The 25,704-nt window shown below is 40.2% G+C and overlaps 1 protein-coding gene across 2 annotated transcripts; it reads left to right on the top strand.

The window, feature by feature from the left end:
- The first annotated feature begins 2,974 nt into the window (after positions 1–2,974).
- On the top strand, positions 2,975–25,351 carry greb1 (growth regulating estrogen receptor binding 1). 2 transcript variants are annotated; one of them, XM_085267292.1, is made up of 34 exons: positions 2,975–3,071; positions 8,340–8,500; positions 8,667–8,747; positions 9,197–9,373; positions 9,550–9,732; positions 11,303–11,395; positions 11,715–11,837; positions 12,810–12,971; positions 13,106–13,228; positions 15,010–15,195; positions 15,327–15,463; positions 15,711–15,987; positions 16,091–16,219; positions 16,299–16,496; positions 16,585–16,782; positions 16,898–17,081; positions 17,236–17,419; positions 17,532–17,668; positions 17,787–18,138; positions 18,258–18,373; positions 18,573–18,778; positions 18,915–19,467; positions 19,629–19,785; positions 19,878–19,980; positions 20,149–20,304; positions 20,463–20,599; positions 20,695–20,856; positions 21,501–21,705; positions 22,212–22,374; positions 22,495–22,613; positions 23,149–23,381; positions 23,546–23,746; positions 23,898–24,036; positions 24,417–25,351. In XM_085267292.1, the coding sequence occupies exons 2-34, from the start codon at positions 8,347–8,349 to the stop codon at positions 24,578–24,580; spliced, it is 5,892 nt and encodes a 1,963-aa protein (XP_085123418.1). In that variant the 5' UTR covers positions 2,975–3,071; positions 8,340–8,346; the 3' UTR covers positions 24,581–25,351. The 2 variants fall into 2 exon arrangements, with proteins under 2 accessions (XP_085123418.1, XP_085123428.1); XM_085267302.1 differs by lacking the exon at positions 2,975–3,071 and adding an exon at positions 5,719–5,857.
- Positions 25,352–25,704: the final 353 nt, after the last annotated feature.

Genomic DNA, 25,704 nt, shown 5'->3' with positions numbered 1-25,704 from the left:
CTTAAGGGCTTTCCCAGCTCAGCCTGGTTCCCTGTAGCAGCTTTGGGTCCCAATCATTTTTGTTGGGTTTCATTGTTGTACCGCTGCTGCCCTCACAGGACCTCTACACACACAAACACACAGACACACACTTAATAAATGGCCGGGTCCCCCTCCCTGGGGCCAGAGGAGTCGGTGCTGGCCGGTTCATCTGATATATCATGGCAGCCCACTTCGCTCTGCTCCACTGGACCCTGTCCAACACCTGTTCTCCCATCAGGGGATGTTGTGTTGGCGTGGCATGGTTATGCCACTGTACAGATTGGCACTGCCCAGTTGGGGTAGTAGAACGATGAAGTATGAGAATCCCTGTGACAAAATATAAACTGTAATCAGCAGGGAGGATAACATGGGAAAATTTTTATGTCTTTTACAAATATCTGGATTTTTTTTAAGTATCCCTGCACATTATTTTAGCAAATGAATCACACCACTGACTTTCATTTTGAGGTTGGTGTGTAATATGGCATTTATTTCATCTGTTATACCAAATGATAAATTAATATTTCACAAAAGTGATTGAGGTATGATATGATCTAGATTTATTTGTCACATGAAGAATGCATAACGTTTGCATTTGCACCTGAGATATACAAATATTTGTACATTTTTAGATTTGATATTGTTTTTAGAATTATTTACATAAGACCTGCCTCTAAGCTGTTACTGATAGAAATTCTGTGCAAAACTTAGAAACAAAAATGACACCCCAATGCAGCAGCACCCAAAGGACTGATTCAAGCTCCTATCTACAGCATAACACAGCCACAGCTGCATTTGCTGTGACTGTGCTCCCTAAATGGGTTCTATGGGACCAACAAAGCTATCCTTATGAGACAAATAAAAATATTACTTCTGTCACATGAAGTTTTACTTCTTAAGCGCCGAGACTTAATGTGTCATAGGGGAATATGGTGGGGGAATAATGATGAATGAGAAATAAGTATTTGTGCTGCTGTGTAGGTGGGTTTTCTTTTGTTTGGCATGCTCTTTTCCCACATGGACACTACTACCCATGTTGATGAAAGCAAAGAGAGTGGTCACCTGATGCACAGTTTTCTTTTTTTACTCTCAGAACAGAGTTCTTTTTTTTTTTCCTGCACATCATACTCACTTACTTCACTTGTTTAAAGGAAACAAGCAATATTCAACTGCAGGAAATTTAAAATCTGGAGCATTTGTTTCATTCACTGGCTGTACGATGTGGTTTTTATTTTATTATTTATTTTGAGATAAATATGAGTATGTTTAAAAAACACAGTTCCAATCATCTTTGATTAACGTGCATTATTAGCAGTATTCCTGGGTCCTCTCATGCTTCACACTATAAGCTCATTTTTATTCCACTGGAGGGCGACAGAGATCTATCAAATGACTGCTGTGTGAGCCTCAAACGTTAGCGTTCAATAGCCGAACTGTAAGAGAAGAAAGTTAGGTGTAAGTAGTACACTTTTGCATTTGCGCTTTTTTTTTTCAAACTAATAAAGGAACGTTATTTATCGGGGAAGCTTATTTTTTGCAGTGGCTCAGGAGCGATTAAATTACTAATCAGAAGGTAGGTGGTTCGATCCCCAGGCCTCCACATTAAAGTTTTGAGGAGCAAGATGCTGAACGCCTAAAAGGTAGACTTCTTTTAGTGAATTTATCTGAGACACGGTTAAGGGTTTTGCGGAGTGTTTAGTGTAAAATTATATGCGAATGACAGTGAATCTCAAAAATGCAGTAATTTTTTGGAGCCTAATGTCGTTTTTTATTCTAACCTCTAGAACAGGGCTGCCCAATCCCAGTCCTCGAGAGCTACTATCCTGCAGCTTTTAGATGCATCCCTACTCCAACACAGCTGAATCAAATGGTTTGATTACCTCTTCAGCATGCCATCATGTTTGGCAAAGGCCTGATAACAAGCCATTCATTTGATTCGGGTGTGTGGGAAGAAGGATGCATCTAAAAGCTGCAGGACGGTAGCTCTCGAGGACCGGGATTGGGCACCCCTGCTCTAGAACCAGCATACATATTCTTGAGAAAATGTAATTTTGACTATGTCCTAGTGACCAATTGCAGCACCATGTCGTGAAAACTGACGTTAATAATCAAAGTAATGTGATTCATTGAGATGTCAAACGTTGATATTGTTGGTGAATTAAAGAGTCTTGAAGCATCAAATAAATAGCAGTACCTATAATAGATATGCATCTACTTGCTTTTTGTGTTTTCGTTGGCACAGTCATTGGTCCACTAAATTCTTCCTAATACAGGAGAGACGATTTTTCGTGCTCAACTGAATCCATTTTCTCAACCGTTTTATCCTGTTTCATAATTTTCTTTCCCTTGAGGTCTGATTCTCTCAAAAGCGGGTAAAAACTTTGAGGCGAAAGGGGGTTAATTGAGGTAAAAACCATTCAGTCTCTTCCTTGTTCACTTTGCATGGCTGTACCATTGGAGTATTTTCTTTATCACCACGATTCTATTTTTTTTAGTGTAAATTTGGGTTGTTTGTTTTTTTTCTTTGAAACTTCAGAGATGATTCATTGGTTGTCGAAATGTTTACAAGGCTGACTAATTATTTAATCGCTAGCTAGGAGAAAGAGAGAACGAGGGGGAAAAAATTCCCATCTAAACATTTTGAACCATTTTCTTTTTTTTCAGGGGAGCTCATTGTGTGACAAATAACTTTTGCAAAAAAAAATCCCCACAGCTTTACTGTTGTCCGCTCCTAATAATAATAATAATAATAATAATAATAATAATAATAATACAGTAACAGAGCAATGGTATCTTGTTGCTTTTGAAGAAAAAGATACATGAATTAGGGTTTAAAAAAAAAAAAAGGCAAGCGCTCGCAGTCGGACTGTACCATTGTTGAGGAGAGAGGGGGAGGGGGGACCTTTCCACGCGGAGGATCAGAGGTGATGACACGCGCGATCAGTCCCGCTGTAGTCTCTCGCACCGGAGACATGGTGACACAACACCAGATCAGCTTGCAGGCTTTTCTTGAAGAGTAGTTGCTCGATTTTTCTCGCTGAATCGTAGAGGTAAGTGCGCCCAGTAGCCAGTTCATTTTTTGGTGTAATTTCTGTAGGCATGACACATTATCTTTTTGGGTTTCTTGCTGATGAAAAACATTCTCTGCCAGCTCGGTTGTAGATGATGTTGTAGTGATCACTGCGAGCAGAGTGGGTATGAGCTGTGGCGCTGTGTCTTGACTGTTTGCTTGAAACCCCCGTGGTGTATGTGCCTTTAACCTTTTACGTTTGTATTTATTTAATAGTGAGGGACAGCTGTCTATGTAACATAGGATTTAGGTTGGCAGCGGAAGAACATATATATATATATATATATATATACACATTGGGTGAATGTGCAGTAGTAGCAGCAAGCAGGTGAATTCTGTACATTAATATGAATAGACATCTGACTATTTTACAGGATTAGTTATGTTTGCTAGTGCAGATAGTTTGTTAGTTTGTCCCCATCTCCTACTGTACCAACGTAATGAAAAAGTTTCTCATAAGGTCAGTTTGACTAATTAAATAAAGTTTAATTTGGGCTGCAGTTTGTAAGATGAACTAATAATGATGCCTACTTGTTGAGACATTTATACTCCTGTTATGTTACTTTGTTTATTATCTATGTAGATGTGTCAACAGATCATGTGTTGTCTTGAAAATTGCCTATTTTTCTCTTCTATTAGGTCCTTAAACACAGTGGTTACAGCCTGTACATCAATCTTTTTGTGTCATGAAAATTTATTTCATGTTAGGTGTAATGTGTAGCTAAACTCAATTTTTGATACAGAGTAAATAACACAAATAATATTGGGGTAATGAGACCCTTTTTAGTCACGTTGTAAGCCATCCTGCAGCTAAACTGTTTTACATCGTAAGGTGCAGGTTCATACTGATTTTGCATGCATGTAGACAACACAAGTTTCCCTGGAGTCATGCATGATAGAGAGAACAGAAGAAACAAAAACTGCTGAAGGACGCTGAGTGAGATAGCGAAGCAGCAGGCGTAGCAGACACTGAAAATTCAGGGAGTTGGAGCTTTGTAGTCCCTTCCAGCTATTTATTTTTGTGCACAAACTCCAACAGATGTATTGTGTACTGTATGTTGTCAGATGCAATGTTGTGTTTTATTATAAAATTGATGTACATGTAGGCATGCTCAGAAAGAAACATCAGTGAAAAATCGCTGAGTTTCAGTGATTGGATATCTTTGTGTTGGCAAAGGCGAGTGGTTGGCTGAGTGGCTTCCCAGTGCAATGTGTGGATGGCTGGCTGAAGAGTTGCCTGACCAGTTGGCCAGTTGGCTCCCTTACCATCGATTCAGTGTCAGCTGAGCAAAGTGTGAATGAAAGCATTTACTGTGGGTCAGTGGTCAGTTATGGACCTATCAAAAGGTCCGCTTGTGTGTTTTTGTGTGTGTATTATTGACTTCCCCTTACATATGTGGCAGGCTTTGGCTCAGTGCTCACAGAGCATCTGCAAAGCTGGAGGCTTTTTTTTCTTTTCCATTTCTGCTGTTTGGTGCCGAAAGACATGCTGTACTGACCAGCTGACCGTGCTCGACATTCCTTTGCCTTATCGTCTTATCTCTCTCACACAGTCACATGCACAATTAGCTGAATATATGTATATGACCAACAGTGTTAACAGGATCATTAACAGGAACTGTTATGTAATGGTATCGTATGTGTTTAGCTATGTCTTACTTCTAGGAACACATTTTTTTTTAAATCCATGAGGTAAATAATTAAATATAAAGCTGAGGACATGTTTCAAGGTTAGGTTCCAGTTAGGCAATTAAAAGTTGAATTTAGAGTTAGTCTTCAGAAAGGTAATGTAAATTAATATAATGTCCTCTGAAGTCAAAGATTTATGGCTGTATATTTGCGGTGTGTGGAGACTGCAACCCTTCATGTCTGACTGAACATAAAGAAAGAAAAGCTACTGCATGTGTTTGTGTGTGGCTGGTATGTGTGCCTGGCCAACGGAGAAAGAGCCTGGGGTTCTTATCTGACCTCCCCGGGATGACCTTTCACCCCTCAAGACAAGCCTTTTGTGTCAGCTGAGCTAGAGCCTATGAGAGAGCATGCGCGAGTGCCTACATGTGCGTGTGTGTGTGTGTGTGTGTGTGACTGTGCATGTTTGTGCATATGTGTATAAGAAGTATAAGCCACATCAAAGCCTTAGCTAAACATTGTTATCTAAACCCCCCTTTGACCTCACGGTCATGAGACGTCTCTCAATCAAATTCATCCATGCCCTCAAAAGTCAGCATGTGCATGAAAGTTTGCATATATTAGCAAGTAGGGACTCACGAGATGTGTGCTGTGTGTTGTTGTTGTTGTTGTTGTTTTTTTTCATTAAAAAAAGAAAATAAACAAATCGAGCTCATCTTCTTCATTTGTTATTTAAAGGCAGCTACATCCATTTATTTAAAAGTGTTGAAGTTCTCAATATAAATGTACTGGTGGCAAAGTGCAGTGTGTGGATTGCGTGGTGCTCAGAGCTTTGGGAGGATCCTAACTGCAGGTTTGTATGTGTGAGGTGCTGTGTTTGAAGCCAGCAGTGGGAACAGGGTCCAAGAGGTCATAAACCACCACAATAGTGCCTCTCTCCCCAGGGTGAAACAGAGGCAGAAAGAGAAGAAGGGAAGGGTGGTGGGGGGTGGTGGTGACTTGAAAGGATCTCCCACTTCCATGCCAAGGAGAGAGGAAGGTGGGGGAGATGGGAGGAGAAAAGATCAACAAAGCTTCCTTAAAAGTTTTAGTTCAGAGATAATTTCTGTCATCTCGGCTGCATGTCTTCCTTCATGTGTAAGTGATCTCTGTTTTGCTTGGAACATGTAGTAAAAAGAATTAATTTAGGACCTATAACAGTAAGAGTACAGAAGTAATATAATAGAATGTAACTGAATAAATAGCACTAGACTATTTGTCCTTTACCTAGGTATTTTACACTCATACTCGAGTACATTTCAGAAACAGCTTCAAAGATGAGGTTTCCTCATCCCATTAAGAAATGTATTTATTCCTTTTTATATAGAAACTACGATAAACTCCCTTTTGCAACTGTAAACTGCATTGTCACAAAATCGTGACAACAAAATGTTTCTGAGCTAATAAAAAGGGGACTGTTTAGAGATATTTGGTACTCTTTTTACAAACATTCAATGATCTTCTAGCATGTGATGCATTGCTATACTGAAAAGTATGCAGCTTGATCAAAAGTGGCTGAAACAAAAGCATCTACAACAGTAAAATGCATTAATGCTGCAGTAATGTTCCTGCTAATTCTTAGCAAGATTTTGCATTGTGTTGGCACTTTTACTTAAGTAAAGAATCTGCATCATGTCTTCCCTCCTTAGTTGTGCAGCTAGAGATTAAAGATGAGGGCATTTTTATTGAACAATACAAGTCCCAGAAGAAGATTACTGTCAGTGCTTTGTATGCTTTGAGAGTGTCCCATAACAATATGTGAAGAAAATCTCTCTTTGAAGTGATAGCACAAGGAACCACTTTTTATTAACAAGTAGCTACAAAACCACACCACACAGCTCAAGGGAAAGCCAATTCTGTTTCCTTAGATTGACAGCATTTGCCTATTTGAAGTTTAGGATTTTGGTTAAGATTCAGTAAAAGGTGGAGTACACCTCTCTGCTTTAATCTGCTTTCCCTTCCATTTCCCTCCCCACAGTCTCTTTCTGTGGTTGTAAAAAGATCAGACTGCGCTTTGGTAGAAGGTGTGATTACTTCCTCTCAGTCCCGACTGTGTTATGACAGGGCTTTTTGTCTTCTGCTCTCTACAAGACGGTGCAAGGCATTAAAAGCCAGCTCTGCTTCTTTACATATGAAAGTGTGGAAGCAGAAGGTTGACTGGTAAGGTATGTGTATGGGAAATGTGAGAGAGAGGACGTGTGTCTCTTTCCAACAAGTGTTTCAAGATGAGAAAATAAAACTGAAATCAAGAGAAGACTTGTCCCAGTAATAGATAGATAGATAGATAGATGTTTAGGGAAAAGTTTAACCAGGTTTAACTTTTGTAAAGATATTAAACTCTTTAAAGGTCAGTTAAGTAAATGAATACAGCAGTTTTTATTATAAATGGCAGTTCATGTCAGTTTAAGCTGAAATTACAGAAAACTGAGACCGAAAACTAACATCTGTTACTCATTAATCCATATACCACGATATTTAAAACTGGATGTCATATTTTGGCTTTTAAAGATTTTGTACATGAGCCTCATGGTTTAGAGAACCATAGTGTAAGGTACTTACTCAGCTTTAAGGCTGTAATCTGACATGCAAGCCTTTAAAAAGAAATTAATCTACCCTTCAGGTTTCTGACTATTTGGTTCGTGTACCCAGGTTTGCCAGTCAGTAATGTGCAGCTTGTGTGGGTCTGTGCTTGTAGCAGCTAGTATATGAGCACTCAGAGGTTTGGAGGAGGGGGATTAAGTTGGTGTTTACTGTTCAGCCTTGTTTTTTTCTTGTTTTTTTTTTTTTCTCCCCCTGTGTTGAATCAGTTTGTTCTCTCTGCAGCACATTTGGTTCTGACAGAAGTCTTTTATGAAAATACTCAGTGTTTTATTACATTTTGTATTATTATGTAATTGACTTTTTTTTAAAAAAAAAAAAGAAAAACAGACTCATCTGTTTTAGAGTAGAGAAGCGAAACGAAGCAGGGAGAGAGCGGAGAGAGAGCGAGAGAGAGATGCACTAGAGCAGAAAGGAGAAAAACAGAGGGAGGGAGTAGCGTCTAGGTCAGGGTGCCCTGACACTGTCAGAGCAGCTGATTTTATATCATGCTGTCTGGACAGATTCCATCCACCAGTAACCACTGTTTAGACGTGTGTGCGCATGTGTGTGTGTGTGTGTGTGTGTGTGTGTGTGTGTGTGTGTTTCTCCCTGTGCTTCTTTGTGACTAGATGTGTGTGTGTGTGTGTGTGTGTGTGTGCGCTACTTCAAAATCAATTCTACCTTAAAAGGAGGCCTTTTAACTATTTATGATAAATAAGACTTGAATGTCACCTTTGTAGGCTTTGTGTGTGCTTGAAACATGCATCTGGACCAAAGATAAAAAAAATATAACATACCGGTAGCTATTTTTTTAAGAAGTCCTGAAATCCTCTTCCTCTGAAATCATCTTCCATAGAAACCACAAACATCACAGAACTTCTATGTGGTCTTTTTCCCATCTTGCAGTTTCTTTTTCTAAAGTAACTAAAAAAAATACCATTAGCATGGACAAATTGTCCTGTACTGTCCATCACAAGATAAGGTCACTTTGTTTTTACAGGACATCAATGGGGAACTCTTATGCAGGCCAGCTGCGGACCACACGTTTTGAGGAGGTCCTCCATAACTCCATTGAGGCTTCACTGAGGTCGGACACGATAATACCCCGACCTGTCTTCTCACAGTTATACCTTGAGACAGAGCAGCCACTGGCACGTGACGGTGGGTTTTATGGATGGTCATGAGAAATGATATTTTGAACAACACAAGGGTTTGATGACTTTCTGATGTTCAGCTGAATCTCAGTTTCTTTAGTTTTTATTTTCCTGTCACGTTTTTTATGCTGAAAATGTAAAGATTTTGGTTGTGCTTCAAACATGCTAAACAGATGAAGATGGCTCAGAGTCTAATAGTCCTCCGATACCCTACCAGATGAAGCCCCCACCTGAGGGATGCTGCACCACTGACGGTTTGTATACATACACATAAACACCATATAAAACCAATAAACATACACTCTCAGGAATACATGTGCAAGATAGTGACTATAAATAGGATTCGGAGCTGGAACAGTGACAAGGAGATGTACCTTTTAGGCGTTACGTCCTCTGTGAATGCGTTGTACATGATGGGTGAAGTAATGGAGAAAAAATCAGGATTTGTACCTACTCTTGAGTTGAGCTGTCTTCTGTGTCTAATTTTGTATTCACTCTTTAATAAAAATAAATACAATAAAAATGTACTACTCATTAATTAATTTTCTTGACCACTTATCCAATTAAGGGATGTGTGTGTGCAGAATCTGTTCCAGCTGTCATCGGATGAAGCGCAGGTTACACCCTGGACTGTCAATCACAAGGCACACTGCCCTTTCATTTACTGAAAAGCACTTTTCTGTCCTGATTTTCCACTCCACAGGCTTTTGTCAAGCAGGCAAGGACCTTCGCTTGTCCTCCCTTGCTTCTGATCCCTTGGATGTACCCCCTGGGTTCATGTTGGTTGGAGTAAAGTCTCCTTCTCTTCCTGAGAACCTGCTGGTCTGCGCTGTGGACCGCCGCTTCCTGCCAGACGAACGGGGTCGTTACGCACTGTTGGGTGAGGGAGAAGACTGAAACAGGAAATTGTTGTTAACAAAAAATCAGCTGAAAGAGGAAAATAAAGAGTGCATTTGTGCCATTCAGTTGTGTGAATGTAGGGATACGCAAAAAATACTTTTTATTTTCTATACTTTTTATTGTAATAATTTTTTTTCATTTTGGTACCCCCAACAGGTTTCTCAGGAAACTGTATGGGCTGTGGAGAGAAAGGTTTCCGCTATTTCACAGAGTTCTCCAATCACATTAACCTGAAGCTCAACACCCAGCCCAAGAAACAGAAGCACTTGAAGTACTATCTGTACCGAAACAGCCAGGGCTTGCTCGTCAGAGGAGCTCCCATCTGTTGGAGGGGAAATGGTAAGAGGTGCACACATGTTAATGTAGTCAGACAGTTAAGTTGACTTCCTGATTGTAGCACAAACACCGATTTATTCAATTGTAGTGACTAAACACTGTAGGTCACAGATGTGCATAAACGTCTTTTTTCAAGAAACATTTGTCTTTGATCAGATTTAGATTCAGCAATTACTGGTGTCCATCTTCTGCATTAAATAGGATTCACATAAAGAAAAACATAAAGCACGGGGCAGAACCTAGATCTGCCTTGAAATATAGTTTACCATTTTCCAGCAGTTTATAGATGAGCCCTATCCCCTCTTAAACATAACTTAAACATAAGTGCTCAGAATAAAAAGTGGACTGTTAAAAGCATCATGATGCAGTAAAGATAAAAGGTGCTCTCTGCTGTTTTAATTTGTGGTCTTTTGTATTTATTTTTAAACAGGTAGTAGTCCATTGAATAAAATAAATTGCTCTTGATATGTTTTTTTTTTTTTTTTTTTTTTTACTACTCCGCTCAAATTAAAGACAGGGAATGAAAAACATTGCCACTAAATGATGGTTTCATTGACAGATTAATTAACTTTATGAGAAGGTCTCAAGGTCTGATTTTATTTTGAAAATCCTTCTCGGTATATTTCAGTTAGCATTGTTAGGACAAAAAAAACAAAACACCCAATGCTTGTTTTAGTGTAAACAATGACCAAACTCTCACAGCTAATGCTGTAGCTTAGTCATGTACATATACAGCATTGTGTTTTTTTTATTTTTTATTCATTTAACATCCAAAAGCAAATCATATTCAAAATAATTATCCATTGTGTAGAATCTTTGGCTCATGTATTCCCAACCAAGTGAATAAGTAGTAAAGCCATAAGTGCAAGTGAGAGGTCATACTGGAGAGCGTAGACTGTAGACAGAGGCATAATAGTTTACTGATGAACTTTTATGAAGTGAAAGCGCTTGTGTTTTTTCATGATTTGTTAATCCTGAAGTTTAGGAGTAAAATGTGAGACTTATTTTAAAAACAAAAATCGGAGCTCGGGGTATGTATTGCTGCAATATTACCAGTCAAGAAATCTCTTAATGCTCGTTTTCAAAGCACGAAGGAGTGTTGATATTAAGAAGTGTGGAATATATATGTTGTTCTCATGGATGAAGCTCTTTTCCTATTTGCTTATTGTTTAATAATAATCCAAACTAGGTTAAACCCAGTGACGGAAGTTCATGTGTTTGGCTGGTTAAGTAAGTTATCGTCATCGTTCCCCACAAACGTCTCCAGGACCGTCGCGTTTTTACTCGATACTGTTTTTAATCTTTTCTGCTACATGGTTTTCTGATGCGCTTGTAACTCTCACTGACTGCTTATTAGTATGCCTTCCTCCCTGAGCCCAGTTTTAAGAAGGATGCCATTATTATTATGCCGTCTGGATAACTTTGCTGAACTTTCAGACCATGACTGGAACACTTTGTCTTCCCATGAACCTCGCACACCTGCACATTGATGCATACACACATTTAAAGCTAGCCGTTACAGCAGCTTGTTGCTGCGTTTCTGTCTCAGTGGTGATATTTTTTTCCATATCAGATGGCAGGATGAGACAGTTGGGACCCACCCTCTCAGAAGGCCAATCGACACCAGATGAACAGCCGCCAAATCAAGCATTGAGCCAGCCATCAGGTAACAAACAATACAGAGATAAGCTCCAGGAAAGACAAGTTGATTCTTGGGTTCCTTTTTGGTTTTTTGTCATCATTTTTTGTTTGTATTAAAAAAGATTTAATTGAATCATTTTCAGGGTGCAAGTCTTATTTAAACACAAGGCTGCTCAGGGTTATTGGCACGTCAAAAATTTGTAAACAGACAATCTGTATTTTGCTTAAATGAGCAAAAGTGAAGAGTGAATGCAATTATTACAGAAATAGTTTCAATGAAAAGTTTCATTCATTACTGTTGATTATTTTGACTCAACTTTGTTGTTTGTCTCTGCTAATGGCAGCTTCACATACGGAGGCACAAACAGCTGACGTCTCCCACACTCTGATAAATGACAACCAGGCTGTTCCCTCCAACACTCAGCCACCTTTAAATCAGTCAGGGCCTGGAAGACCCTCAGCTACAGGTACACTGTGCACTCCGGTGACTTCTGCAGTTTATTCCAGTTGGTTTAAAGGCTTACAGATGATATTTTGTTTAAAGGGGTTTTGGTTATGCTACAAATCTAATATCTCATAAAGTAGTTGCATACACAGCTTATGTAATGTGTTGCAGAATTTTTTTAATTTGCTGTTTTAACCTGATCTCTTGGCTTCTGTGTGCATGTAAACACAGTGAGTTTTGTGTCTATTGTCACTGACCCCCTCCCAAGGGTCCTCTCACCTCTCAAAGCAGAGCTCCTGCTTCCATTAGTCAAAACACTGTGTGTGTGAGTGTGTGTGTGTGTGTGTGTTATAACACCCCTGCTATACAGACGCCAGCCAGCTGCATTGTCTGCAGAGGGATGTCTTTTGTTTTCCCTGCTTTCATTTGCCAGCACTTCAGGCACTAAATTTCTACATCCCCTTTTTCTGTCTGTCTTTCTCCCGCCCTCTGCTTCAGTCTGTCACCTCTATAAACCAAGGTTGTAAAATACCCCGTCTCATCTTCTTTTTCCTGCTTTCTCTCTTATTGAAAAGCTTCCTTCCTGTCAGTGTTGTTTTTTCATGGTCCTTTTAACAAGTGGGCCTTTTATGTGTCCCCCATATTACAGTATTACAACAGAAACTGAAGAGGAAAAGACAGGTTGATGCATGACTAAGATGCAATTCTTTTTTCTTTTCTTTTTTTTGTTGGATTAACCAAAATCACAGATGTTCTGTTGGTTTGTTGACCAAGATTACTCGATGTTTAAAAAAAAATCAATCCTAAAACAACCTGAGTTGTAGAAAAAAATCGAATTTAACAAATTAACTGTCAAAACATGCAGGAGAAGTAGAGTTTGCGCATCTGGAAAAAATGAGAAATGGTGCAATTTAAAGATTTAAATCTAATTATATTCCAGTTGAGTGTGTCAAGCTCAATAAGCTTTTTCTTTTTCTTTTTATTCATCTTTCAGGGGTACATGTAAATACTGGGCCTCCCAAAAAGAGGCACAAGGGCTGGTCACCTGAATCGTCTACCAGCAGTCTGCCTGAGAGCACAGCGAAAACGCCACCATCTTCATTGGCCTCATCAACTTTATCAGTGTCCTCTGTCGCCACCAACGGCTCCAGAGCAGGTACAATCAGGAAAAAAAGACTATATTTTACTTCTACTATGACTCTATAAACGTATCAACAAGACAGTTGTGTGTTGTATGATCTTCTTGTGTGTTTTTCTGTCTAAATATTTGTATTTTCCTTCTGTATGCAGAGACTACAGCCCAACAGGGTTCATCACAGTGGATCTCAACACCGCTTTCTCCTCCAGAGGTGCCAGTAATAGTTCCGGATCAGCTGCTGCAAACCTGCAGACTGCAACCTGTCATTTTCAAAGGTTAGAAATTTGAGTGAGAGCTACTCTACCTTACTAAGGCTGGAATTGTGCTCACACTTGGTCAACTGTGGATGCCATGAATGTGTGGTAGTTCCTATATTATTTATTTTAGTCTGCCTGGATAAAAAGATATGCTGGTGTCCTTGTAGTGTAGGTACTGCAGTGTCACAATAAACTGGAGGACATGCAGATGTCTGCAAGGAGCTTACCTCTGATGATGCAATCAATGTCACTCAGACCCAAGCAGGTCCTCGCGGACTCATGGATTAGGAATGTGTTGCACTTGAGTAAGAGAACATGCTGTTAGGTTTCACAAGATTATTTGGATTTGTGACAGTCCACATCCAGCTTGTATTTCATCATAATTTTCCATTCAGCTGAACTCAGCTTTTCTTACGGGTGAGTTATTTTTAGTCAAAGGCTAGTTTAGCTTGCCCCTCCTCGTGGATCAGAGCCCAGCCAACACCTGATGGTGTTGGTCAGCCTCCCCTCCACCCTTTTAGCCCCTTTCTGTTTTCTGTAAACTTAACTTTGTGTTTTCACTAAATTTTCCTAACCTATCTGCCCTTCACCACGCCAGCCAACATCTTACCACATGTTGTGTTTTTTAAATATTTGGTTCCTTCCGTCACAGTATTTCCATCCAAGTCTTCCAGTCTGCCAAAAAGTAAGACTGAGGTTGTGAGTTAAGTATGATGAATCAACAGCTGGAGCCTTCTTGTGGGTGCTGGAGCAGTAAATTAGTTGAAATAACAGGCGGTGATGCAGGACAACACCAGTATTGACATGCCCGAGGTAGAGGTGAGAGAGTCTGCTATGTAAATAGATAAATTGGTCCAGTTTAGTCTGTGTGAGGCCAAAGAGTACGAGGTGCCTGCCTAAACCAGCTTACAGACTTCACTGTGTTAACTGAAGAAAAATACAAATACATAGGTCACCTATGTCTCTTTTTTCCTTTTTTCTTGCATTCAGTTTTTGCCTTTTCTGCACCAACAACTTTATTCATTTGCATTTGTCTGTTAATGTATTACTTCAGAAAATGCTTACTTTTTTACATACATACAAGCCTTTAAGACATAAAGACTCATAAGACCTTTATTTTACTAATTATAAATTATTACAAAACTGAGGTTATTGTACTCGACCCTAAAAATCTTTCTTCATGCATTCATTACTTCTGTGTAGGGCTATTGTAATTCATGATTATCAGGTTGCTCTAAAAACACCCTGAAACATCTTCAGTTGATCCAGATACCCTCTCTACTTTTAAGATGAGTCTTAAAACTTTCCTTTTTGATAAAACTTATAGTTGTGACCCTGAACCATCCCTTAGTTATGCTGCAATAAGCTTTGGGTACTGGGGGACTTCCCAGCACTTCACTCATCATAAACCCTCTTTGTGTTTATACACCACTACTGTATTAAACCATTCAGAGATTATACTCTGGCTCTGTCTTTTGTCCTGTCTCTGTCTGAGCTCTTCTCTGGACAGCTGCCCCTCCCTGAGACTTTTTCTGCTGGAGTTTACTTCCTGTTAAAAAGGCGTTTTTCCTTCCTGTGATTGCTCATAGGGGGATTTGTTTTTGAAGTTTCTTTCTAATATTGTTGGGTTTTTCACTACAATATCAAGCAACCTGAGACAACTGTTGTGAATTGTATCTAAATAAAACTGAATTACATTTTTTTCCATCCTATTTCCAGCTGAGTTTCATTCTCCCTCATTCCCCGTTATGTCTATATTTTTCTTTATTTTATCTGTGCACTGCTTTTAATGTGTGCAGGTCATGGCCCTCTTCCTCAGCTGACTGGCAATGTAAGTGATGTACTTGTCAGTTCTCTACTTCAGAGCTGTTATCTGAGCTCACAAACACTACCCAGAGTCTACCAGCACTATGGGCCATCACCCATTCAACCACTGTCCACTGAGATGCAGATTCTGCTCACTGTCTATTACCTTGTTCAGCTTGGTAAGTATGCAATCTTTATTTCAGAAACACGCTGTTGTAGTAAACAGTTCATCAAAACTGTGGCTTTTTTACTTGCTAAACTGTTTTAAATGAATAAATGTTAAGTTTTGTTTCTCACCTCTATTTCCAAGGGTCTGACCAGGTGCCTCTGGTTGAGGACTTGGAACAAATATTCATGAGATCCTGGAGGGAGTCCCACCTCAGTGAGATCAGACAGTACCAGCAACCTCAAACAACTGGAACCCCAGGGAGGCACTATGGCATAGAGGTCAGATGCTGCAAGAAATAAAATAAAAAATAAAAAATTTTTTATACATCTATATTTGAATTTAGGAGACTTTAAGGTACATATCTACAGGGCTTTTTAAACACTTCATAACACCACAGCTTTCTTTTCAGCTGTTTAGTACAGTGAAGCAAATATTAATAACTTTTTCATGCAAAATATTTGAGAAAAAAGAGAGAAAACATAATGACAATAAATTAACAAAGTTTTCGTCTTACTCTGTCTCCAGATCCCCCCTGTATTGCCTGGGCTCCCCCAGTATCTGTCTTTGCCCTCACAAAGCCCACAACCCTTGACCCCCAGCCAGCTTCCCTGGCTTGCCCAGCTGGCTGCATCATCTTATGGTGAGGGCGTGGTAGTGTTGGGGAAGGATGTAGGATCTTTGACTCAAGGCCTCCACCTAACTTTCAGCAGGTTAATGGAAGGCCGGCTTGAAAACACCAACTATGTGGTCATCATTGTCACTGCTCCAGGACAGGAAACACAGTCCTGTGTGGTAGTTACAGGTGGGATCTGTATTTTTAATGTATGCCTTTTATACTGTATGTGAAAAATGTGGTCTTTATCGTCTTTGTGTATTTTATTGTATTGTATTGTATTGTATTGTAGGTAAGCACCAGTGTCGTGCCTTGGCAGAGAGTATGTTCTCTCCCAGTCAGGGTCTGAAAGAAATTGCCCATCAGCTCTCCACTGGTGTTGCACAAGAACTCATCCACTACTGCAATTCCCTCGGACAAGGTGTGTCTCTCTATCTGTGACCTGTTGCTCTGTTTTAGTGATTGTTTCCTAACTTGTTGTGCGGCTTTATGTTTTGCAGATGGTGATATAGATTCCCTTCTGGACAATGCCATTCTGGACAGCAGTGAGCCATCTCCTTTATCTAGCTGCCAAGAATCAGCTGAGGAGAGGAGTAATAAAAGTCCCATAGTCACACACAGTCCAAAGGACTCACATGCACACCTTTCAAAAGACAGCCCAAAAGACACAGCTTCAGGTCCCAAAGACACCTGTTCAGGTAAAGCACACATGACTTAGTGGATACAGTAAGTGGATACATCAGAGTCAAGTGACATGGCCTAAAATTTGTTTTTGTATTTGTGTAGAATACTCTGTTGATTGGCGAGAGGTGCGTCCCATCCAGCTGGCAGTGGCTAGAAAGCTGTTGTCCCATGTTTGTGCTATAGCCGACTCCAGCACACAGAACCTGGACCTTGGCTCCTTTGACAGGGTCAGCTTCCTCATCCTTGTACCGCCCTCTGAAGTTACATTTCAGCAGACTATTCTCCACCTCTGGAGTTCTGGTTAGTCACATAAGTCTTTTGCCAGCAATCGTGTTCATGGTTCTTCATTAATCAAAAGAATCTGAATTAATGTGTTTATTCCTATATATATTGTGTTTTCCTCTGTATTTGTCAGGTGTTCTGCAGGAGCTTGGCAGTTTAGACCAGGCATGTGTTTCTCACAGAGAGGCTGAACGTTATGTGGTCAAGATGGACCACAGCGCTCAGGCACGTATTGACAGCCTGATCCGGGAAGCACACAGTAACTCGTACACACTTTACATCCTGGTCCACGACCATGCCCACTGGGATATTAGCAGGTTTGTGTGCAAAGTAAAAAGAAAAATGTAATGATTATTGTTTTCAGTTGTCATTGTTTTAACAGTATCAGAACTGGTACAACAAGAGCAAATCGAGTGTGTTTACTCAGTCTCTTTGGATCTCTTCCCTTTTGTCCCTCTTTAACACTCTCAGTGCAACCTACAGCAGCTCAGATAGTGGTTTGGGTCTTGTGGACCAACTGTTAAACTCCCGACAAGTCAGAGATGCTACAAACATCCTGATTCTGCACGTCACTTCGTTTCCCTTTGCTCTTCAGACACAATGCACCCGCATCAGTCCCTACAACGAGATCCACTGGCCGTCTGCATTTAGTAATGTAAGATTTAATTTTCTATGTGATTGGTACTCTCTTTTAGTGTAACATTTTTAGACTAGCAATGCCTATATGTTCACACAAGTGGCTAAATCTGTTGGCTGTGTGTATACAGGATGTGGACCTGTATCATGAGAGGACACGGTACTTTGGTGTGTCAGAGCTTTTGGAGTCGACTCATTCAGGGAACAGCCTGCCTCTGATGCGTTATGATTCCTCATTTGAAAGCATGGCAGCTACCTTGGAAGAAAGGTTGTGCACTCACATGTGTTAAATCAACATAAACACTGTATGATTAAAAAAGGAGTTTTAAAATTATATCAAGAACACAGCAAGAAGGCTTTATGATCTTTCTGTCTCTGATTTCCAGGTTTCCAAAGCTGCACAGTGCTGTGATCCGGACCACAGTTTTGATCCAGCACTACTGTGTTGCTCTGATGGCTGTGTCTGGAAGGTTCAACCGTTCCCACAATCTCCAAAAACACACTTCAGTGGAGACCATGGAAATTGTACAGTCACTGGTCAATGCTGCACAGCAGTGTCCGGTCCATCATGGTCACATGGTACTAGTGCGAATCCCCTCTTTGGCTCTGGCAGCGTGGGCCCACCAACGGCTGTCCAGAGTGAGGAAGCAGCTGGGTTTGGAGGAGAATTTCGAAATCATACTGGGGAATCCCAAGCAAGCTCTGAGTATTGGACAGTCCTTTACAGATCAGATCAAGGTGGGGTAGTAATTCTTCAGAAATATGTTATATATGATTTCACCTGCAGAGAACTACAAAAGATTCTCAGATACTTTGAAAGCTGCATGTAGTCTGATTTGTCCTTCTGTTTCATGTAGAAATGGTTGAAGATCCAGGATGCTGACTGGGTTCCTTGTACCTACTTGGAGCTGGAAGCCCTCCCTTGCATCCTGATCCTTTCAGGGGCTGAGCCATTAGGAGAGTCACTTCCCAGGTATGCTTACTTGAATTTTATTCATCCCTCCCTGATTTTTCACATGACAGTATTTACCTTTGTTCTAGTGTTAGTGTTACTTTCTGTTTTGGCCTTAACAGATTAAAAAGGTATAACCCCACATTTTCTTGCATCACAGTCAAAAAAGCTGTCATAGTTGTAATTTTGAGTTTAAACAAAGGGGTCGTTCTTTCAACAGGTCCCTAAAGTACTGTGACCTTCGAGTGATAAGCTGCTCATACCTGCAGCGTACCACGCTTGAACAAGAGTTGGGACTGGCTGCTTATCTAGTGAAGAAAGAGTCACGACCACCACAAAACCTTGGATCAGGAAGTGACCTGCTCGAAAGCGATGCTGAAAAACTCAGTAGTACTGACAATGAAGAGGAGGAAGGACAAGATAATGGTAAGATTTCACAAAAACTATATTTCATATCTAAAGAGATAGATAAACTCATTTTGTTTGGGAAAATGATAAATGCTTCTTTTTTTTTTTTTTAAAGAAAACATGCTATATATTTTCTTCTTCCTGGTATTTTCAGGGGAGCCCAGCCAGCCACTCCAGGCATGCCCAGATAGTGGAGCTCTGGATCTTAACCCTGCTCAAAGCGCCACCTCTCCAAATGTTGAGAAGGTGGCCTTGGATGCCCCACAGTCTTCCTCACAGTCACAGACTCATCTTCAGCCACAGTGCTCCTCTCAGTCTTTTCCATGTCCCCAAACTGCACCAGAATCCCAAACGCAACCTTATGCTCCATGTTATTCGCAGTCTCAGCAGATCTCCCAGCTGCAGTCCCAGACTCAAATTCAGCTGTTATCTCAAACAAATTCTCAACCTTACCTTCAAATGCCCCCACAACAACCGTTACTTTCCCAGATGCAAATACGCTCTAAATCAACATCATCGGGCTCGTCCTCTCCGCGAGCCTCCTCGCCTGATCCGAGCTGCTCCTGGGCACGGGGAGCGAGTCGGCCACCTTCTGTGCTCCTGCCTCGTGCCCTCTACAACGTCATCACTGCAAGTGACAGCAGCGGGCTTCCACGATGTACTTCATTCCTGCCACACATGTCTGTTGCATGGGCAAGCAGTTTCAGGTAGGGGACATATACAACAATTTATAACACATATGTGCGTATATTTCCATGTTTTTCATATGAACATTGAGCATATAGAAAGTGAAAGAGTCTAAAAAATATTCCACAGTAATATTTTGTGAGTCAAAATATATACAACCAATCTTGTATTTTGTGTGCAGGCCTTTACTGAGTAAAATGATGACATGTACAGAGCAGTCACTTTATTATCGTCAGTGGACGGTCCCTCGCTCGTACCACATGGACAGCAGCAATCGCACAGAAGGCCGAAGTGACAACTTCCACCCTCGCAGGTTGCTGCTCAGTGGCCCCCCACAGGTGATTTCTGTTTTTATTCGTTTTATTCAAACTCGAGCATATGTTGTACTTTATATTCACATTATTTTATCTTTGTTGTTTTCCGACATCAGGTGGGTAAGACAGGAGCATACCTGCACTTCCTGGGCATTCTGTCGCGCATGCTGATCAGACTGATGGAGGTGGATATCTACGATGAAGAAGACATCAACTGCAGTCAGTGCATTTCCTGTAGCTTTCACCAGTTTTTAGATTCTTATGTTACTGTTTTTGCCGCTGCTCGGATCATAAAATCATATCTGTCAGTATTTATTAAGTAATCAGTACAGATTGTACATAAACCTGTTTTCAATGTATTCATTTGTAAATGTTTTGTATCTTCAGATTCCCAGACAGAGGAAGTGCAGTACCATCCAGCCAGTGCTCCCTGGCCCAACCCAGAGATTGCGAGGACGATGCCTTTCGACTACACCATCCACGACTCCAAATATGATGACATCAGCACCATATACTGCCCTGGATATAAACCGAACTCTGAAGGTAAGTAAAGCTGGAAAAAACTTGATCTATTTATCAATATATTAACACAAAGCCAAAACTATATGTGCATAGTATGAATATTACCTGTAGCTGTGCTACCTGTTACTTTTGTATTTTGTTTTTTGGTCCTTATCTGCCTTTGGTTGTTTGTTCTCCAGGAAATCCTGTGCGACAGGAAGATGTGTACCTACGTCGGCGGACAGCTAGGATAAAGTTGTCTAAGTATGCAGCCTACAACACATATCATCACTGCGAACAGTGTCATCAATACCTGGGCTTCAACTCTAGATACCAGGTCAGGACAGTACATGCAAGCAGACAGAGTTAAAAAATCGCACTCAAACTGTCTTTGACATGTGAACATGACAGTTGTCTCTACTCATAATTTAGATGTGCGAGTCAACACTGCATGCTTTCACATTCACTCATCTACTGCTTGGGGAAGAGATCCAGCTCTACTTCATCATCCCAAAGTCTAAAGAGCAATACTTCAGCTTCAGCCAACCCGGAGGCCAACTGGAGAGCATGCGGCTGCCGCTCACTTCTGACTGGGTGTGTTCTTGATCATTTAACTTGATCATTGAAAATAAATGTTCCCCTTTCTGTTCACCTCACATCAAGAAAAAGGTGGTAATTATAATAGAGAAGTAGAATTTAGAAGAAGAAGTTTTGTGTGTCAAGATTTAAAAGGAATTCTTTGCCTTATCTGCTTCCATGAACATTTTCATCCGCTGTTTTTGTTGACTATTTCTGTGAACAGATTTGTGGGGTTTGCCACAGTGCAACACCCAGGTGGTTCCACTAGGTGGTGCAATTAGCTTAGCAATTGCTAAAATTGTCCCACCAGCCCAGCAGTTCTTATTTGTTTTCACAAAATTATGCAAACAAAAGATTCGGGTTTGAGAAAGTATTGTTTGAAATTACAAGATTTGTTTCTTGCATCAGTCAGAAATGCTCTGATCTGTGACTATTTCCTGGACTTTAAATAGAGTTTAAATTCAACATAATCTATATATTTTTTTAATAAAATCCTGGGGTATCCTGAGGACGCTGTTAGTATAGCCTGCATGCATTATTTTAATTTATTTTTCCACATAGTAATACAGAATTTTATTAATGAAATTCACGTTAAAAATAACAATTTTCTTTTTATTAGCATTATTTTTATTTTATTTATTTTCCCCCTTCTTTCCCAGAGCCCAGACTGCATCAAGAGTCCAATCTTCACCCCAACCACCGGCCGTCACGAGCACGGTCTGTTTAACCTGTACCACGCCATGGATGGAGCCTCTCATCTGCATATCCTGGTGGTCAAAGAATATGAGATGGCCGTCTACAAAAAGTACTGGCCCAACCACATCATGCTGGTGCTGCCCACTGTCTTCAATGGTGCTGGAATAGGTATTTTACTCATGTTAGTAATAAGTAAACTGTTATCCATAGTCTTCCATAATCTGGAGGGTCGACAGTTAGTTTACCCCCAATAAATGGGAGGATTTTATCCTGGATGATGAAGCCCATGCTGTGTAAAATCTATGATGCAGATCAATCAACTGTGGGGACTTCTTATGGAATAAGGCTGTAGTCAAAAGTATCTTCTTCATCACCATTTTGGTGGACTTATTCTTATATAGCTGCTTTCTACTCAGCTTGAGCACTTAAAGCACTTTATGCGACTTGCCTCATTCACCCATTGACACAGCTTCACACAAGCCCTTTTTTCTAGGCCTAAGTGCTCTTAATCTATAGCATTCATACGGATGCATGGCGAGCAACTTGGGGTTGCTATCTTACCCAAGAATACCTTAGCATGCAGACTGGAGCAGCCAGGGATTGAACCACCAAGCCTCCAAGTATTCTCAGCGACAGTCAACCCAAGTTTTAAAGTTTTTTTAACCAACTCGCAGGTGCTGCTCACTTCCTGATTAAAGAGCTTTCCTATCACAACTTGGAGCTGGAACGCAGCCGACGTTTGGAGGGAGGGGGTCCAGCAGGTGATGTCTGGCCTTTCATCATCCTGGCTGATGACTCCTGTGTTATGTGGAACACAGTAGACCTAGAAGCACGCAAGTACATAGTGACAGATTATTTACAACATAATTCATTGTATGAGTTAAAGGACTTGTTGTTTGTTGTTTTATTTTCTGGTTTGATTTAACACAACCAGTGTTTGATTTCTGTTTTACTTAGTGGCCCACTAGAGCACGCTGTGTCACTGAAACAGGTGCTACAGCACATGGAGGCCTGTCCAGACCTATCTTACTATGGTCTATGTGGCATCAGGAAGTGGAGCAGCCGTGCGCTGACAGGTCAGTGGTGACCATAGCAGTAGAGATGCACCGACTGCAATATTTTCTTTTTTCTGATTTTTTTCCTATGACCAGCTGATACTGATTTTTGGCAATTTCTTTTTTTTTTTTTCTAAGCGCTATAACTGATATTATATACATGCAAAAATCAATTTTTCTTCATTGAAAAATATTCTTTTCATAATAAATAATTAAACTTTATAATATCTGCCAATTTGCAGTACATTACAGGTTCTTGGTCTCTCTTAAACAACTGAAAATAAAGTAAAAAGAGAAGAAGGGGTAAAGGTCAATGGGTGCACCCAACTTTACTTGATGTATTTTACCTCACCAAAAGCAGGTGTAGCAGATTGTTTATAAGAAAACAAATCACAGTTGCTTCCATTATTTCCCCGCATTTTTCTAACTTAATCCGGCAAACAAACTTACTGATCAGAGATTATTTTTTTCACATAAAAAAGCAACTATTTAAAATAAGTTGTTTGTGCCTTCAAATAATATTTATGGTAACTTTTTTCCCTTTGTATTAAACCAGGTAATGTACTGTGGGAACCCTTCTCTCGAGGTCATCTCCATGACTTCTTCCTCCTCAATGTTGACCGGAGTCAGAATGTCCAGTATGACCAGAACCGCTTCACCTGTCATGACGTCGATTTCACTCTGAGGCTGCACAGTGCCGGGCTGCTTGTCTGCAGGTTCAACAACTTCAGTGTCATGAAGAAGCAGATCGCCATTGGAGGATACAGAACATTTATTATCAAGACAAAGGTATCGTCCACAGTCAGCAAAATCAAAACATAAACTAGCAATCATAAACTGGGCAACAGATAGTCATTGATATTTTTTTCCTTGTCATTCTGCAATTACATAAAAAAAAAAAAAACTATTACTTTCACAAGCTATTGTTAATAAGCAAAGAATTTTGTCTCCAGATGACAGATGTTCCCACCTCTGTGAGCCCCTCACAGTACATCTGTGCCCCAGACAGTAAGCACCTTTTCTTGGCTACACCAGCTCAGCTCCTTCTGGAAAAATATCTCCAGCACAACAGCCATAAACTGTTTCCACTCAGCACCAAGAACTACACGCACCCTGTACTGTCTGTGGACTGCTACCTTAACCTGGGACCTGAGGTATACAGACACACACACTCCACATCTACACATACATGTAGACATGGTTTTAAAAAGAAATTACACAAATAAGAAATTCTAATATCATAATATCTAATATTATATTTCAACATACACTTCATAAAGACTCTAATCTTCTTGCTTCCTGTAGGTGACTGTGTGTTTTGTGAGTTCCAGACCTCATTCTGTGAACATCAGTACAGCAGGGTTGCTGTTCAGCGGCCTCCTCCTTTGTTTTGCAGACTCCTTTGTGACTCCCGGGTTCCTCAAGAAGTTCACCTTCCTTAAAGGTGCAGCAGCAGACCAAATGTAGACAATAAGCATGTCTGTTACAGGTGACTCATTTAAGAAGAAGTCAAAGCAGTGTGCAGTGTAGAATTTGGAGCGGATTGATATCATTCTGAATATCAGACCAGCAATCTTCTTCACTTCTACTTAAGTAAACAAATACCAGTAAAGCTAGAACAGTTATAATTTACATTAAGTCCCACAAAATAAGAGCAAATTAGTCAGTAGTTATCACTTTATATTGATCAAAGGAAAAAAAGGGAATAAAGATCAGGAAAGTACTTCAAAAAGGTGAAGCCATGCTCTCGTTGTTGTAATTATTTCTTGCTCTGTGTCACTGTTGTTAAAGAGTGTCGCTCTCCCTCCTGTCTGCTTGCTTTAGGTGCAACTCTGTGTGTCATCAGCGCAGATCGTAGCTCGCTGAGGGAGACGGTGGGCAGGTTGGAGCTGGAAGAAGAGTGGAGGTTTAGGCTCAGTGATGAGTTCCAGACTGCCAATGCCAAAGAGGACCGGCCGCTCTTCTTCCTGACTGGAAAACACATATAACTGAAGCAGATGTGCACTTTTGGCTTGTCGTAGACAGGACTGAAATTACTAATTGTCAAACAGAACAAAAACAGGAAAGGGATTTTTTTTTTTTTGTTCTGTTTTTTTTTTTTTTTTTTTTTTTTAAGCTTTATGTGCTGCTCCATGAAATAGGTTAATGTTCGTGTTTTGGAAATACATTTATGTTCTCAGCGAGATATACTGATTGTCTGAGATGTCTGGGGACTGTACGTGCACAGGAAAGAGGCATTTTTATCCTTGAAACAAAGTTGCTAGGCTCCGTAACTCACAGTGCTACTTTTGATTTTTGTGATATCTGTTTGCAGATTCAGTTGTTTAGAATTACTCAGTGTTTAGATTTCTTTGCAGGTGCAGGCAACACGGAGAGCTTTAAGGAACGTGGAGGCAATCATTTGTGTGACATGGTAGCTGGCTTCTGTCGATATTTTTGTAGGGTTATTTTTGTAGATGCTTGTTTTGCATGTATGTTCTTACATGTCAAATATTTTCAATTATATTTCATCAGATTGTTATCATGTAAAAAATAAATTTGTTTCAGTGTGTGCAAGAATAAGAATTCTGAGCTGTTTATATCAGATGCAGGGCATTTTTTGTGCTCCAGAAGGCTGTGTGATTATTTTGTTTGTACGTGTATAAGAAACATTAATTGACTGTATTTTGTATGTACAATTTTGTATGCTTTTAACTGTATAAATGTACAGACATTTTAAATAACTTGTGTTTGTTTAAATGTAAAACCTGAGACATCATAAAGGCTCACTCTATACAAAAAGCAAACTTTAATAGCTACATTATATGTCTATTACTGGTCCAGTGCATACTTTAAGTACAAAGATTTTATAGCCTATCTAGGTAACATTTCAGTCCTATATAATTTTGCTGTCATGTGGTGTCAGATCAGCACCTGAAGCAGCAGGATAGTACAGCAGCAGTGGATGCTCTCAGATTTCCTCCCAAGTACTCCATTCCCAGAAAACGCTTGTTGATAAATTTAGTCCAAAACACTTGCTGCCCAAGCATTAGCAGCTCAGTCAAAACAACAGTACACATTACAGTCTAAGGACTCATCCAGATACACTAAGAACTGCTTTTTCACTGTCATG

This window comes from Mchenga conophoros, linkage group LG1, assembly GCF_057382185.1.
Source record: "Mchenga conophoros isolate Kocher_MC1m ecotype Shallow Benthic linkage group LG1, M_conophoros_male_GT1.1, whole genome shotgun sequence".
NCBI classification, from domain to species: Eukaryota; Metazoa; Chordata; class Actinopteri; order Cichliformes; family Cichlidae; genus Mchenga; species Mchenga conophoros.
The sequence above is the reverse complement of the archived record's forward strand: the minus strand, read 5'-3'. Positions and strand labels throughout refer to the sequence as shown.

What these genes read in the sequence shown, in the direction of transcription:
- greb1 (XM_085267292.1), top strand. Translation starts at nt 8,347, where the DNA reads ATGGGGAACTCTTATGCAGGCCAGCTGCGGACCACACGTTTTGAGGAG. An exon ending in GCAGCTACCTTGGAAGAAAG is followed by an intron (nt 17,669 to 17,786) that starts GTTGTGCACTCA and finishes TCTGATTTCCAG; the next exon opens with GTTTCCAAAGCTGCACAGTG. An exon ending in GTAGACCTAGAAGCACGCAA is followed by an intron (nt 22,375 to 22,494) that starts GTACATAGTGAC and finishes TGTTTTACTTAG; the next exon opens with TGGCCCACTAGAGCACGCTG.